Source organism: Zootoca vivipara, chromosome 10 (genome assembly GCF_965207765.1).
Source record: "Zootoca vivipara chromosome 10, rZooViv2.hap1.1, whole genome shotgun sequence".
NCBI lineage: Eukaryota > Metazoa > Chordata > Lepidosauria > Squamata > Lacertidae > Zootoca > Zootoca vivipara.
The window spans coordinates 15,510,115-15,524,755 of NC_142593.1; the positions used below are offsets into that span (position 1 = coordinate 15,510,115).

Below are 14,641 nucleotides of genomic sequence, written 5' to 3' on the forward strand. Positions count from 1 at the left end.
CTTTTCCTGTTTTTAATTTTATTACTCCAAGAATGGAGGGCCTGTTGTTTCTTTCATGTTTCCCTTTCAAGCCATTTTAATTATACATTTGCGCTACATCAGAGACTTCGGGAACAAAGTGATTCAGCCTATTGCATCTGAAGCTGGAAAAGCGCTAACCTTCTGGCAATACAAATATATTCCAGTGCTGTAAATATAGATGACATGCTGGAGAATTTAAAGCAGTTGGAAAGGTCTCTGACACTCCACGCGGTGCCCTAGAGAGCAAATGATGAGAAAAACAGACCACTCCCCCCCCCCGCATACTTTTAATCGGGTGCTTTTTTAAAAAAAGAGGGGGGGGAGTGGTAGGGATGAAATGTGTTTTCCCAGCTGTGAAATTTGCTAAAAGCACAAAAAGAAAAAAAAACCTCAAAGCACAGAAACACATTTAATTTTAATTGCTGTTAGTCATACCTTAGCAAAGGATTTTATCTTCTGTATCTGCATGAGTTAGGCTTTTTCTATTTTTGAAAACAGACTGAAGTCAGAATATGGACACTCTGCCGTCGTTTAACAATAACAAGCTAAAACCATGCAGGGAACCATCTTTTCCCCCCCTCCTTGATACGCTGTTGGAAATGCTTAAAGGAAATCCCTTCTTCCCTAGTACTTTAGCTAATAGCATTTCAAAATACTTTCCTGCTGTTAAAAGGGCCCTGAGGAAATAAGTTGCAGGTTACATGTTTTCTTTACATTGGTGTAGGAGTCTGGGGAAAGGTTGAAGGCAAAATTAGAAATCGCACTGGTGACGTAAAGTGAGCCGACAAGCTGGAAACACAAGGCGCAGAGTTTCATTATTTATTTACTGTACTTATTATTTCACCAGTTAAAAAGACGGAATTGGAGCTAGGAGAGACACAAAGGTGTATTGTGAGGGGGGTGAAAAAAAAAGCTCATTCAGACTTGGCAATTGGTGTTAAATATTTAGAAAGAATTTCTTTGCAGCTAAATGTTCTCGTTGCTTCAGGCCTTTTTTGATCACGGGTCTTAATGCTCTGAAAACAGAAATGACTGTTATGTGTACGTATCTAATTCATATCTAATGAATTAATGGTGTCCTTGCTCACTATCACAGTTCTTGTAAATCCTCTTTATTTGTGTGATCAGTGCTGAAGAAAAACCCAATCCCTCCCCCTTTTCTGCTTAATGACTGCAGAAGAGGATTTATTAGCCCTCGGATTTTCAGTTTGTATCTTTTCCCTATAAAAAGAACATATGAGGCTTTAGAAAGGCACGTTTTTTTATTAAAAAAACACCCATATGCTCTTTTTGGGGGGGGGGGCGGATTGTGTTCAGATTGTGGTTAAGATGAATGAAGGGTGCCCAGTATCAGCTTCTAAATAATACATAGAGTTTGTCTGTATTTAATGCTACATTGCAGTGTGTTATTTCAGATAAGTAAAATCAACATTGTATTTTTGAAGACAAAGCCGATTCTTCACACGCCACCTCCTGCTTTAAGGACTAGCTACTGGCGCCCCATTTATGCAAGCTGAAAGCCAAACAAAAGCAATTATGTGCAATAATAGCAAAATTAAGAGGTGACTGCTGCCTTTTTACAGCGGGACGTAGCAAAAACCATTTCCTCCTCGCAGTTGTATCTTGACTATTCTCTTTCTGAGCCTTTTGCACACACACATGCACACACAGAGCCACTCCTGTGGGTTTTAATTGGAGGTCACTGAAATAAATAAATCAAAAGAGGAAGCTTGTAAACCGCAGCCTTTCAAATCAAATAAGAAATGCTGCTCTCTACCCACCCCGCCCCCTTTCCCTATTTTTAAGCAAGGTTCAAAAAGATGTTGTTCTAACTGTGATCGTTTTTTGTTTCCGCAGGTGTCCTAGTAGTAAATGTTACGTGGCGGAATAAAACATACGTTGGAACACTGCTTGATTGCACAAAACACGACTGGGCTCCTCCTAGGTAAGGAGACACACTGAGTCTGGTTTTTCTCTGCTTTCTCCTCCAATATCTGGCATGAAAACTGGGCAGAGATTAATTAAAAAACAGTTCTGTGTAACTGAAGCCACACACAAGAAACGTAAATTCCCTGTTAGGCGCAGTAGAATGTAGGTATCGAGGGGATACCTTAAGAACTGTAGGACAGGACCTGGTGTAGGTACCCCAGTTTCTGGGATATCGTGGGTGACAACCAGCCAGAGGGCCTTCTTCACTGCTGTGCTTGCTGTTCAGAGAGTTATATGGTTGGGAGGGATTGTAAGGCTCATCTAGGACAACCCCCTGCAATGCAACCCCCCCCCCTTAGGACCCCTAACTTTTATTAGAGCTGACTTTTTATGCTCCATTACATTGTTTTGACTGGTTATTTGTTTCTGATTTCATTATGCTTTTTGCATTTTAGTCTTGTTTTATTGTTAATGGGGCTTGCTCTTTTTCTGGTCAGAAAGCAGGGTAGAAATGTACATAATTAAAATCACCCCCCCCCAAAAAAAAAGACTTGCGCAGCTTGTTCCTTTACCTTTCGTTTAAAGATATTTTTTTTAGGGTTTCTTTTCTTTCTAAGGACTACTAAGGGTGTTTCTTTTTGGCCTGCGTGCTGATTTGATATGTGCTTAGCAGTCCATTGTTTATGATGGTACGAGTCTGTTTTGCCCTTCCCCCCCTCGTCCCCGCTCAATTCTGACATCTTGTTTTATTTACGCAGGTTTTGTGAATCGCCAACAAGTGACCTGGAAATGCGAGGAGGCCGGGGCCGGGGGAAGCGAGCGCGGTCCGCGGCGGCTGCAACTGCGCCAGGGGCGGATGTTAGCTTCACAGAGTCCAGGGGACTGCAGGGCAAGAACAGAGGTGGTGCCAATGGAAAAGGAAGGCGGGGCAGCCTTAATTCGAGTGGCCGCAGGACACCCCCAAATTGTGCCATAGAGGATGTCAAAGTCAGCCCCTTGTCCACCAATAAAAGGAAAAATAAGCCACCCATGGAGCTGGATTTGAACTCCAGTTCAGAGGACAATAAATCTGGGAAGCGTGTCCGTACCAATTCTAGAAGCACTCCAACCACTCCCCAGGGCAAGCTAGAGACTGCTTTTTTGGACCAAGGCTGCTCTTCTCCGGTTTTGATTGATTGCCCCCACCCCAACTGCAACAAAAAATACAAGCACATAAATGGTTTGAGGTACCACCAGGCTCATGCACACTTGGACCCGGAAAACAAACTGGAATTTGAGCCTGACAGCGAAGACAAAATCTCCGACTGCGAGGAGGCGCTCAGCAACGTGGCACTGGACTGCAATGAGCCAAGCACAAGTTTCTCTCATTTTGATCAGCTGAAAGCACCCGCCTCTCCCTGCCCCCTCAGCACCCCCGGGACGCCCAAGGGGAAAAGGGAGCAGGCGAGCAACGGCAAGAACTCTGGCAAAAAGAGGGGCTCGAACAGCGAACTCAACAGCCTGCCTGTCATTTCCAACATGACCGTGACGTTGGAGAACTGCTCGGTGGCAGACGGCAGTTTGGCGGCCGAGATGCCCAAACTGGAGGCTGAAGGGCTAATAGACAAGAAGAACGGGGGAGAGAAAGAAAAAGGCAAGAAAGGCACCAACTGCAAAGTGGAGAAGAACCCGTCGAAGCTGAAAACTGCCCGGCCCATTGCCCCAGCTCCAGCTCCAACCCCACCTCAGTTAATAGCTATACCGACGGCAGCCTTTACAACCACCACTACCGGCACAATGCCAGGATTGCCCTCGCTGACGACGACTGTTGTGCAGGCGACACCAAAGAGCCCTCCGCTGAAACCTATTCAACCAAAGCCCACCATCATGGGGGAGCCGAGCACGGTCAACCCGGCCCTCACGTTACTCAAGGACAAGAAGAAGAAGGAGAAGAGGAAACTGAAGGACAAAGAGAGCAAAGAGAGCGGGAGCCCCAAAATGGAGCTGAAACTGGGGAAGTTGGAGGATGCCAAGGGGCCCGGGAAAGAGGTCGCCGGGCATTTTTTAAAGGAGCATCTCAGCAAGAATGAGGTGCTGGCGAACGGACTGTCGGAGTCCCAAGAGAGCAGGATGGCAAGCATTAAGGCTGAAGCGGATAAGGTTTACACCTTCACAGACAATGCCCCCAGCCCTTCGATTGGCAGTGCCTCCAGGATGGAATGCACCACTTTGGTGAACGGGCAGTCTCCCATCGCGCCGCTGCATGTGCTGACGCAGAACGGGGCAGAGGGTGCCGCTGCTAAAACCAACAGCCCGGCTTACTCCGATATCTCAGACGCGGCCGACGACGGTGGTTCTGACAGCCGGTCGGAGGGGATGAGGTCAAAGGCCAGCTCCCCTTCGGATATTGTTTCTAACAAGGACAGCGTTGTCAAAGGGCATTCCTCCGCCCCGGTGCAGCCACCCCAAGTGAAAGAGCCCCATTCCCCCTATTACCATGGTTATGATCCATACTATTCCCCAAGTTACATGCACTCCGGGCAGGTCAGCGCCCCTGCGGCTGGGAACGGCAATAACGCACCGGGAATGAAGATCAAAAAGGAGGCTGAGGAAGAGGCTGAGAAGAAAGACAAGGCCGAGCCGGCTGAGTGCAAGAAAAGTGAAGCCAGTCCCACTAATTTACAACCTCAGCACCAGTCGGTCATAACTCAGAGGCATCCTGCACTTGCCCAGTCACTTTACTACGGCCAGTATGCCTATGGGCTGTACATGGACCAAAAGTCCTTGATGGCTTCAAACCCAGCTTACAGGCAGCAGTACGAGAAATATTACGAGGACCAGAGACTGGCGGAGCAGAAAATGGTGCAAACTGCTGGGAGAGAGTGTGAAAGGAAAAACGAACTCCCCCCAAAAGATCTGGGCAAAGACGATAAGCTGAAAAACATCCCCTCCGCTACTATCTCCAAAGCGCCTCCGACTCCCGAGGCCAGTAAAAACAACTCTAAAATAGGGCCCTTGGTCCCTAATAAAACGGAGGAGACAAGCAAATCGCAGCTTCTTCCCAATCATCAGCACCAGATTCAGTCGGATAGCTTCAAAGCAAAGCAAATGGAAAATCACCAGCTTATAAAGGAGGCGGTGGAAATGAAATCGGTTATGGATTCGATGAAACAGACTGGAGTAGATCCCACTACAAGGTTTAAACAGGTGAGCCTTTTTGAAATGCAAACGATGGCAAGCCTAGATCGTTCATAATTGGTGGTGAAAAGGGTTTTGGCATCAGTTTAGACCGCAGCCCTATGCACGCTTACCTGAAAGGGAGCCATTTGCCACCGTGGGACTTCCTTCTTGCTTTGCATGTATTTTATGGGAGGGCGGGGCAAAGGGACCTCTGTCCCTAGGAGTTGGCTCCTATGGGAGTTGTAGTCCAGAACATCTGGAAGACACTAGGTTAGCAAAGGTAATGATGAAATACTGTTGAAGATAAATGTGCACCCAAATGTATCGTTGCTCCATAATTACATTTTAAGCATGTTTTATTTTCCAAGCCTTTTCTCTCTCTAAAAAAAGAGAGTTCAGGAAGGTTGCCATGAAGCTGTTATGTGAAAAGCAAACGCTTTAAAGCCTTCTTGGGTGTGCAGAACCAGTCATACAGATCTTTGACTCCCAGCCAGTTTTTTCTAAGCCCAGCAAATAAAACCTTGTATTTACTTCAGGGTCAACTCTTTCTATTTTAAACTTTCTTTTCCCAACTGGCAGAAACTGAGACTTACTGTAGAAGCGCATTTGTGTAATAATAATAAAAGAATGTGTTGGCTTTTCCTTAAGGGTATCCTTGTCTTGGGGACGCGGGTGGTGCTGTGGTCTAAACCACAGAGCCTCTTGGGCTTGCCGATCAGAAGGTCGGCGGTTCAAATCCCCACAACAGGGTGGGCTCCCGTTGTTTGGTCCCAGCTCCTGCCAACCTAGCAGTTCGAAAGCACATCAAAGTGCAAGTAGATAAATAGGTGCCGCTCCGGCGGGAAGGTAAACGGCGTTTCTGTGTGCTGCTCTGGTTCGCCAGAAGCAGCTCAGTCATGCTGGCCACATGACCCGGAAGCTGTACGCCGGCTCCCTCGGCCAGTAAAGCAAGATGAGCGCGCAACCCCGGAGTCGTCCGCGACTGGACCTAACAGTCAGGGGTATCTTTACCTTTATCCTTGTCTTATGTTGGGAGCAGTGGCTTGCAGAAATGGCTTGGTTCCCGAACGCCGCAAACCCAGAAGTGAGTGTTTCGGTTTGCGAATGTTTTTCGGAAGCCGAACATCCGATGCGGCTTCCGCTTGAGTGCTGGAAGCTCCTGCAGCCAATCGGAGGCCGTACTTTGGTTTTCGAACAGTTTCGGGAATCGAACAGATTAATTTCGAGAACCACTGTAATGCATTTCAAGTGTTACAGCAGTGTTTGATTTATTGTTGAATATATTTCAGTTTTTTTCTATATTTCCCCCTGTTGGCTTCAAAAATTCTCAAAATGTTTTATCGCTACAGCAGGGAGGACTTTTATTTCTCAAAAAGCGCTGTCCTGCGCTGTGCAACAAACTGCTTTTGTGACTTAACGGGAATCTCAAAAGCAGTATGTGACATGGTTGAGGGTCTGCTGTTCAGGGAAATAAAGGCCCAGAGCGGCTCTCTGGGTTGTGGGCCAGTTTCCCATTTTCTCTGTTGCTGTTGCCCCCCCCCCATTTTGTGGATTAATGTGGCTGTGAAGATTCCTCTTTAACAATATAAACAGTGAACCTTTTTTTCTCCCCTGCCCCGTATCAGGACCCAGACACCAGGACGTGGCACCATTACGTATATCAGCCGAAATATCTTGATCAGCAGAAAGCAGAGGAGCTGGAACGTGAAAAAAAGTTAAAAGAAGATAGCCCCAGAAAAACACCTAACAAGGAAGCCTCCTTCTCCAGCATTCCTGTCTCATTAAACAGCATTAAAGAGGAGCCTAAGGAGATCAAGCGTCCCGATTCCCAATCACTGGAGGAGAACAAGATAAAAAATGATGATCGAAAGACTCCTGTGAATTGGAAGGAATCCCGGGGCGCTAGAGTGGCAGTTTCCTCTCCAATGGCTCAGCACCAGTCGTATATACAGTACTTGCACGCTTACCCTTACCCCCAGATGTATGATCCAAATCACTCTGCATACCGCGCTGTGTCTCCCGTTCTCATGCACAGCTACCCAGGTGTGTACTGAACGCTGCTAGACAGACATTAACTGGGCCGCAGCTTTATCTATTTTGACAGTGCCTGTTAGCAGCGAAGGAGAATTAGAAGCTTCGCAGATGACATTTGTTTTGCAAAGTTCTAGGAGCGAAATAGATTTAGCACAAGCTGTTACTTTTTTATGAACTGTCAACATTCCAGGATAACAGTTTCCGCATCCCGTGTCATTCGGCTGCGGCCATTGCACTGACAGATAGTTTATTGCCTATAAAAATATCCTAAGCACTTACTGTCAGAATCATTATAGTTCCTATTCCTTTCACTTAAGCGGGACCCATAAATGTTTGAAATGGCTCTAAGCTCAGCCCTCTTTATAACCTCCCGTTCATTAGGCTGAATTAGCTGGGGGGGGGAGGGAGATCAAAGCACACGGGTGCAACTTTGCTAATCTGAATTGGATGCATTTGGAGTTGCCTGCCCCCAATTGTAAACAGTAACGTGATACGGGAATTTATTATTTATCTGCAGGGGCCTATCTCTCGCCGGGATTTCATTATCCTGTTTATGGAAAGATGTCCGGAAGAGAAGAGGTGGAAAAAGTCAATACCAGCCCTACTATTGGTGTAAAATCTACCACGGAATCAAAAGCGCTGGATTTGCTGCAGCAACACGCCAACCAGTATCGCAGCAAGTCTCCTGCTGTAAGACATCTCTTGTTATGATTTGTACACCTTGGAGATAGTCAGGATTTGGGGGTAAGAGAGGACAGACCGGTGATAATACTTCTGAAACAGGGCTGGGATCTCAGCAGGGTTCTATGTGTGTTAATTCAAGCACCTTCTTTGTTAAGCCCACCAAAGCCTGCTCCTTCAGAACCCCTACTAGCCCATGGTTCCCAGTATCCATGCGCGGTATCATAAACTAAAGAGCATGAGACAATGTCCATGGACCGGTCAATTATATTGTAGCTGTGCAAACGGGAAACTTTTTAAATTTTAATTTAATTTTATTTATATACTGCCTAAAGCCAAAATATGCTTCGAAGCTGCTTCCCGTTATAAATAAAAAATGATGAGTATGGACCACCTGTTTTTCTGCAAAGCATCCTTATAGCCCATAGTGCCCTAATTTGGGTAGAAATTCAGATGTACGGATAGTTGGCTCCATGGCCCAGTTCGCGCATCGTTAAAAGCAAACTATATAACAAGCCTGGAGAGTTCAGTTGGTTGGAATGTGGTGCCGATAACGCCAAGGTTGCAGGTTCGACCCCCATATGGGACAGCTGCCTGTTTCTGCATTCTTAGGGGTTGGACTAGATGATCCTCAGGGTCCCTTCCGACTCTATAATTCTGTGCTGGTGTGCCCTGCTGAAAAATCCTTGCTGTGCTCCTCCCTCACCGCTGCTGTTGCTACACCACCAGGGAAAAAAGGCAGAATCTGCCTTGTCACAACAGTCAGAACTGGGGTTAAGAGTGGTTTCCTCCAATAAGCTAAGACAGGTGGTTTGTTCAGAGAGAAACAAATCCAGATTCAGCCACCACAACAAGCCAGAGTCTGGCTTATTACCTACTGGCATGTCAGGAACGGGGAAGGAGCACAACAATAACTTTATTAACAACGTGCACCGAAGCACATTCAAGTTAAACCATAGTTTGTTTTTTAACTCAGGTTAATGTGTAGCTCAGACCCTATGTGTTGCATTATAACAGTAACTTCTTGTTTTGCAACTAATAATAAGATAAAGTTAAGAAGACAGGGAGGTTAATTTTTAATTCTATATTGTTTCTGTATGAACTGGGTAATTATTTTACTTACCCTTCCCAAGGTACAGCATTGAGTTTAAGCTAACTAGAACATACACATGCATACGAGAAGGGATTCTCTTCCAAGCATATTTTCCAGTTTCCCTATCCAAGCGTAAAACAATTGTGTGTTTTTAAATAAGTCAGGCCGCATTGTAATTACGCAAACAAAAGCCACTTACCCTAACCTTCAATTAAAGCAGATTTTTAAATGCCTCCCAGACCAAGGGAGGCAGCAGCGTGCCTAGTGAGAAATGAAATCTGCTGAAACGTAGACCCAGGCTGAGTCAGAGAGAATCCTGCAAACCATCATGCCATCTTCAGATTGTGATCTTCTGCGTCCTTAAGTGAAGTGCTTACTGTTTGGATGCCTTTTTGTTTCCAGCCTGTAGAAAAATCTACATCTGAGCGTGAAAGGGAAGCAGAGAGGGAGCGAGATCGACATTCCCCCTTTAGTCAACGGCATCTTCATACCCATCACCACACCCATGTCGGAATGGGCTACCCACTAATTCCTGGTCAATACGACCCGTTTCAAGGTAAGCAGCATCTTCTTGTTTGGAATCATTAAAGTGGCTGAACTTGAACCACAGTGTAGTATTGTGGCAGCAATCCACATCCCAGCCCCTTTCCTTCTGTGCATGGAGATCAGAAGCCCAAAGTCCCCCTCTCCACCTCCAGTTTAACTGCAAGGAGGAGATTAAGAAGCTTCCATTCTAAAGATTATGTCTGAGCCTTAAACTGTGGTTAACCTACCAGGGTTTTCCAGACTTGGGTCTCCAGCTGATTTTGAACTACAGTTCCCATCCTCCCTAACCACTGGTCCTGACAGCTAAGGATGATGGGAGTTGCAGTCCCAAACCTGCTGAAGACCCAAAACCCTGATCTAGACTGGTTAAGGAAAGCAAGCTTCAATCCCCCGTGGTGTGCAAGGTGGTTTGTTTCCACTGATTATAGTTAAATCTGGCTATATAGTTTGTCCAGGTTTAGATATATGGAGAAGCAGCAAGTGGTCTAAAATGGAAGAAAAAGTTTCTGAATGCCTCCCCAAAGCTGAACCAAGGGGAGGAGGGGGCAATACACAACACTAAGGCCCTCTGGCACTCGTCCTCATAACAGTAAACCATGGTTTACCAATACATGCAAGTGCAATGTTTCCCCATGCTTTTAGGAATAAGACATGTCTATGGAGAGGGACATAAGGGACCCAGGTGGCGCTGTGGTTAAACCACTGAGCCTAGGACTTGCTGATCAGAAGGTCGGCGGTTCGAATCCCTGTGACGGGGTGAGCTCCCGTTGCTTGGTCCCAGCTCCTGCCAACCTAGCAGTTCGAAAGCACGTCAAAATGCAAGTAGATAAATAGGAACCGCTACAGCGGGAAGGTAAACGGCGTTTCCATGTGCTGCTCTGGTTTGCCAGAAGCGGCTTTGTCATGCTGGCCACATGACCTGGAAGCTATACGCCGGCTCCCTTGGCCAATAATGCGAGATGAGCGTGCAACCCCAGAGTCGGTCACGACTGGACCTAATGGTCAGGGGTCCCTTTACCTTTACCTTTATGGAGAGGGACATAATCTTGCAAATGAAGTTTCCGTATTTATTTATTTTTGCATGACCATTTGAAAAATAATAATTGTCAGCTTCCTTGATGCACAAGGTTACCTATTATGGGTACTTCAGATTTCAGCATGAACTTACATTAAACTGATAAGAGGCAGCCCAAGGATGTTTTGCTTTACTTTTGAGGCGGCGGCAGGGAGCATGTTCTGCCAATTACCTTATGCAAGCGATATAAAGAGTGTGATACAGCGTGAATATTTTTAAATCTAGGAAACAGCCCTTACCTGGAGATACCAAAGATTGAACCTGGGAGCTTCTGCATACAAAGCAAATACTGTACCACTGAAGTATGCTTTTGGAACGCTTGTGCATAAGAAAAGGACATAGCAGTCAGTCTTAACATTCTCCCAGCTCCAAAATTAGGACTGTGTTTATTTAGAGAAATCCTGGGCTCCATGTTAATGGAGCCGCAGATGGGTTCACAGTAAGATACACAAGCGAGCTTTCCCCCCCCTGCTGCCCCTGTCGTCTAGCAATATTAAAAGGAGATTCTTCCCCTATGCAGAAAAGAGCCACTGTCGTGTTTGCAGCACAAATGGCATTAATTCATTATGTTCACTTGGCGCCTTCGCAGTTCCTTTCTTTCTTGGAAGTCCTGACTGTTTCAAAATTCAATTCAATGGCTCCATACGCCTTATGGGATACATTATGTGCATTCGAAAGGAAAAACGTTAAAATGATAGCTATTATGAAAGTATTATGTTCTGAGTAGCTACCACGCCGTCGCCGCAACTCACTGTGACTTTTGATTCTTGTTGTTTCCCGGTGCCTATTATTTCTACTGAGCTTCCTATTCAGGAATTCATACAAGCCATTTAGCACCATGCAGTGCGGTACTTGGAAAAGAATACACTAAGGTGGAATGCCTCCTTCCCCTTACAAAATGCCTATTAGGTGGAATCGGAAGAAGGCATGCTGGCTAAAGGAGGCAGGCAGGTTTTTCCTCCTTCTGCTTGCCTGCAATTATTATGTATGCCTTCTGCACAAAGTGCGGCGGGGCTCTTGTGATTTCATGTCATGTTAAAACGGAGGTCTGTGGCAATTCCTGACTCCCTTGAGTACCCACCAGTGGAGGAAACCCATCCATTGAGATCTACTGTTTTCATCTTTTCCTCCAGGGCTGACCTCTGCTGCCCTTGTCGCTACTCAGCAGGTCGCTGCTCAAGCATCTGCATCTGGCATGTTTCCTGCACAACGGAGGTAAATATCCCATAAACCTCGAAATTTTACCCATTACAGGCATCTTAATAGGGCGGAGGGGAAGCGAACCACAGTGTTTTGAGGCTGGAGGTCTACATAGACTTCTCAGTGGGCAGGTGCTTTCTTTGGCTAATAGCAGCATTACTCTACTCACGATAACCTTTCACGTGGAGTAGATAATTAATCGCTGAACCAGACTATGTCCCCTTGAAAGATGAGTACACACCGTATTGGCCCCAAATATAAGCCGCACTCCCCGCCCCCGCCCCAAAGAAAAAATTCAGACCGTGAAAAGTTAAAAGTGTGGCTTAAATTCGCGACCTTACACAAATGGGCTTTTACGATATAGCTGCTGAAACAGACATACGGCAAAACGGAGCCAAAAAATGTTCTATTGCCAATTTGCAATTGTAGCAATTGGATAGCGATTTGCAATTTTAGCGATTGTAGGGTAACTTTTGCAGGCTTGCAAGATCAAAGGCTTAAATTGGCTCAGAGTTACAATTCTACCAACCGCTGCAATTTTCAGCCTGTAAGCCCATTTTAAGGGAGCGGCTTATATTCAGGTATTGACTTCTTTTCTTCCCCCCCCCCCTGCATTTTAAAGGTGCGGCTTATTTGCGGGTGCAGCTTATATTCGGGCCAATACGGTATATTGCCCATCATGTCAAAGCAAGTCATTTAGAATTTGCAGACTAATTTTTGTTTTTGTGTGCATGCACACCCCCTTAAAACCAAATGTGCATCTCTTTCTGGTGCCTTCTGATATTTGTAAGAAGCCATGTGTTAGTAGAAAACAAGTAGCAGCACTTTCACATAGCATGTGACGTGCATTTCTTTGTAAATTATTTATCTGCTTTTAAATAGGATTACTTTTCAACCTTTCAAAGGAAATGGAAACCTTATATATAATTAAATGCAAGTTAATTCAGTGCAGCTTTTAATGACCCAGACTATCCAGTGCTGCTATAACACACACACACACACACACACACACAGCTCTCTTTTACTGAGATTGTTGATATAAATTAATGAGACTGCATTGTTCTGAAATAATCCCTGCCTTTCTTTTCTTTTTCAGAGAATGATGATTTTGGAAATGTGCATCGTCATGTGACTGGATCACATGGGAAAAAAGCGCTTTATTACAGACATCAGTTCCATGGTGTTAATTTGAAATGCCTTAATGGCAGGCAAAAACCAGTCATTTCATTTTTGTAAATTGCAGATTTTTATCACAGAGTAACAAATGTTGCTGTATTTAGACTTCTGTTTTTTATATATATATGCTTATATAAATATAAATATATATATAAATATAAATATATATATATAAATATATTCTTTACTTTTTGTATCGGTAAATCAGGCTCACACAGGGAGTCTGCTGCTAAGTTGTAAACCACAAAGTAAATGAAAAGAAGTGTATTGTCTTGTTTGGAAAACGTTAACCACAAAAGGTTGTTTGTTTCCTTTTTTCTCCCTTCCTTTGGCTTTTTTAATTGTAAATAACTAACGTTACGTATCTGTGTGCCTGATCCTTGCATACCCTTCTAATATTGCCCACAACCCTCAATAGAGGTTAACTGTGACGACGACGACACTTTGGTACAATACAATTTAGATGTCTATTTGGTGGCTCCTATTAAGATGCATCAGTGTAAAATGTTACTGTATTAACTGTCTCATTGTAATTGTGTATTGTGAAGAATATACATTTGGAAGGCATGGGGTTGCCAGTACCACAAAAACTGTGTTGTACATAATGTACAGATTTTAAATGGGGAAATAATGAGCATCTGTGAATAATGAAATGTCCTTTTTTATAATCTTGAATGGCAAATAACCCAATAGCCTGCATACCAGAAGACGTCTGTGATTGTTCTATTACTTGAATAGTCCTGCAGTCTTTTTTTTAATGTTTACAATTATCCCGTTTTAGAAGAGAGACTTTAATGCCATTGCCTGGTTACTTGTTTTATGCTGTAATCTAGTTTATTTTATGTAAAATGTATATTGAATGCTTTCATTTTTATACCTGCCTTAAATAATTTGGCAATCAGAATTAAAAAAAATAATGCTGTTTTTGTACCTTCTGGTGTCGCACAGTTGATTTACAGATCCTTGGGCTTAAGGGCTCCTTCTAATGTTCACATATTGAATTCTTGACTGAGATTTGAGAAAGGGCATTTCGAGTGCACTCTTTCTAGGAAAAGAGGTGCCAGAACTCACCATGAAAGCCTCCCTTGTTCTCTTATAATGACAATGGTGCCCATCTGAAAGGTGCCGGGACTGAGTTCTGGCTGGGAAAAAGCCCTGGGTGAGGGAGGAGAGATGGACCCCACTGGCCTGACTATCACACTTGGCTCCTTGGGAGCAGTAATTCTGCAGGGGAGCTAAGAGCTACTAGGATTCTTTGAAACCTGGCACCACACTAATATCAGACTTGGGTAGTCTCTCCTCCCCACCCCCAGTTTTGAAACAGATTAGTCCACCCAAAAATAAGATGGTGGTTTCTACAAAAATATGCATCAGCTATATGTACCCTGAAATGATTGGGGGTGATCCTCACTGTCCTGAATTGGGTCACATGGTTAATAAAGCTTGTTGAGGCAGATCAGGGCATCCCCAATCTTCCATGTAGTTCTGTTGCCTTATTTCCACAAAAATATATCAAACACGTAGAATCCTAGAAGGGAAAGGACCCCAAAAGTCGTCTAATCCAATGCCTCCATCACAGATGCCCATGGCCATATCCCTCTATTTTTACCTTCATGGATGGTACTCCAGGAAGGGGGGGCAGCAAGAAAAAACACTTTCCCACTTTTTTATAACAGTATAATTCACCTGACGTGATAGATCCTGGATCTACTTGCCTGAGCTTTGAC

The 14,641-nt window shown here is 44.7% G+C and overlaps 1 protein-coding gene across 5 annotated transcripts in view; it reads left to right on the plus strand.

Annotated features, from left to right (window-relative positions):
• The window catches only part of ZNF608 (zinc finger protein 608), a 118,589-nt gene extending 104,745 nt beyond the window's left edge, over window positions 1-13,844 (plus strand). For 3 of the 5 annotated variants that reach the window (XM_035099526.3, XM_035099527.3, XM_060280130.2), the window contains 7 exons: window positions 1,879-1,966; window positions 2,709-5,136; window positions 6,735-7,152; window positions 7,661-7,833; window positions 9,320-9,473; window positions 11,672-11,753; window positions 12,835-13,844. In XM_035099526.3, coding sequence (XP_034955417.3) covers window positions 1,879-1,966; window positions 2,709-5,136; window positions 6,735-7,152; window positions 7,661-7,833; window positions 9,320-9,473; window positions 11,672-11,753; window positions 12,835-12,841 — 3,350 coding nt within the window. In that variant the 3' untranslated portion in view covers window positions 12,842-13,844. Of the gene's footprint in view, window positions 1-1,878; window positions 1,967-2,708; window positions 5,137-6,734; window positions 7,153-7,660; window positions 7,834-9,319; window positions 9,474-11,671; window positions 11,758-12,834 lie in introns of those variants that run through there. The other 2 variants (XM_088653317.1, XM_088653316.1) reach the window with 2 other exon arrangements.
• The last annotated feature ends 797 nt before the right edge of the window (window positions 13,845-14,641 follow it).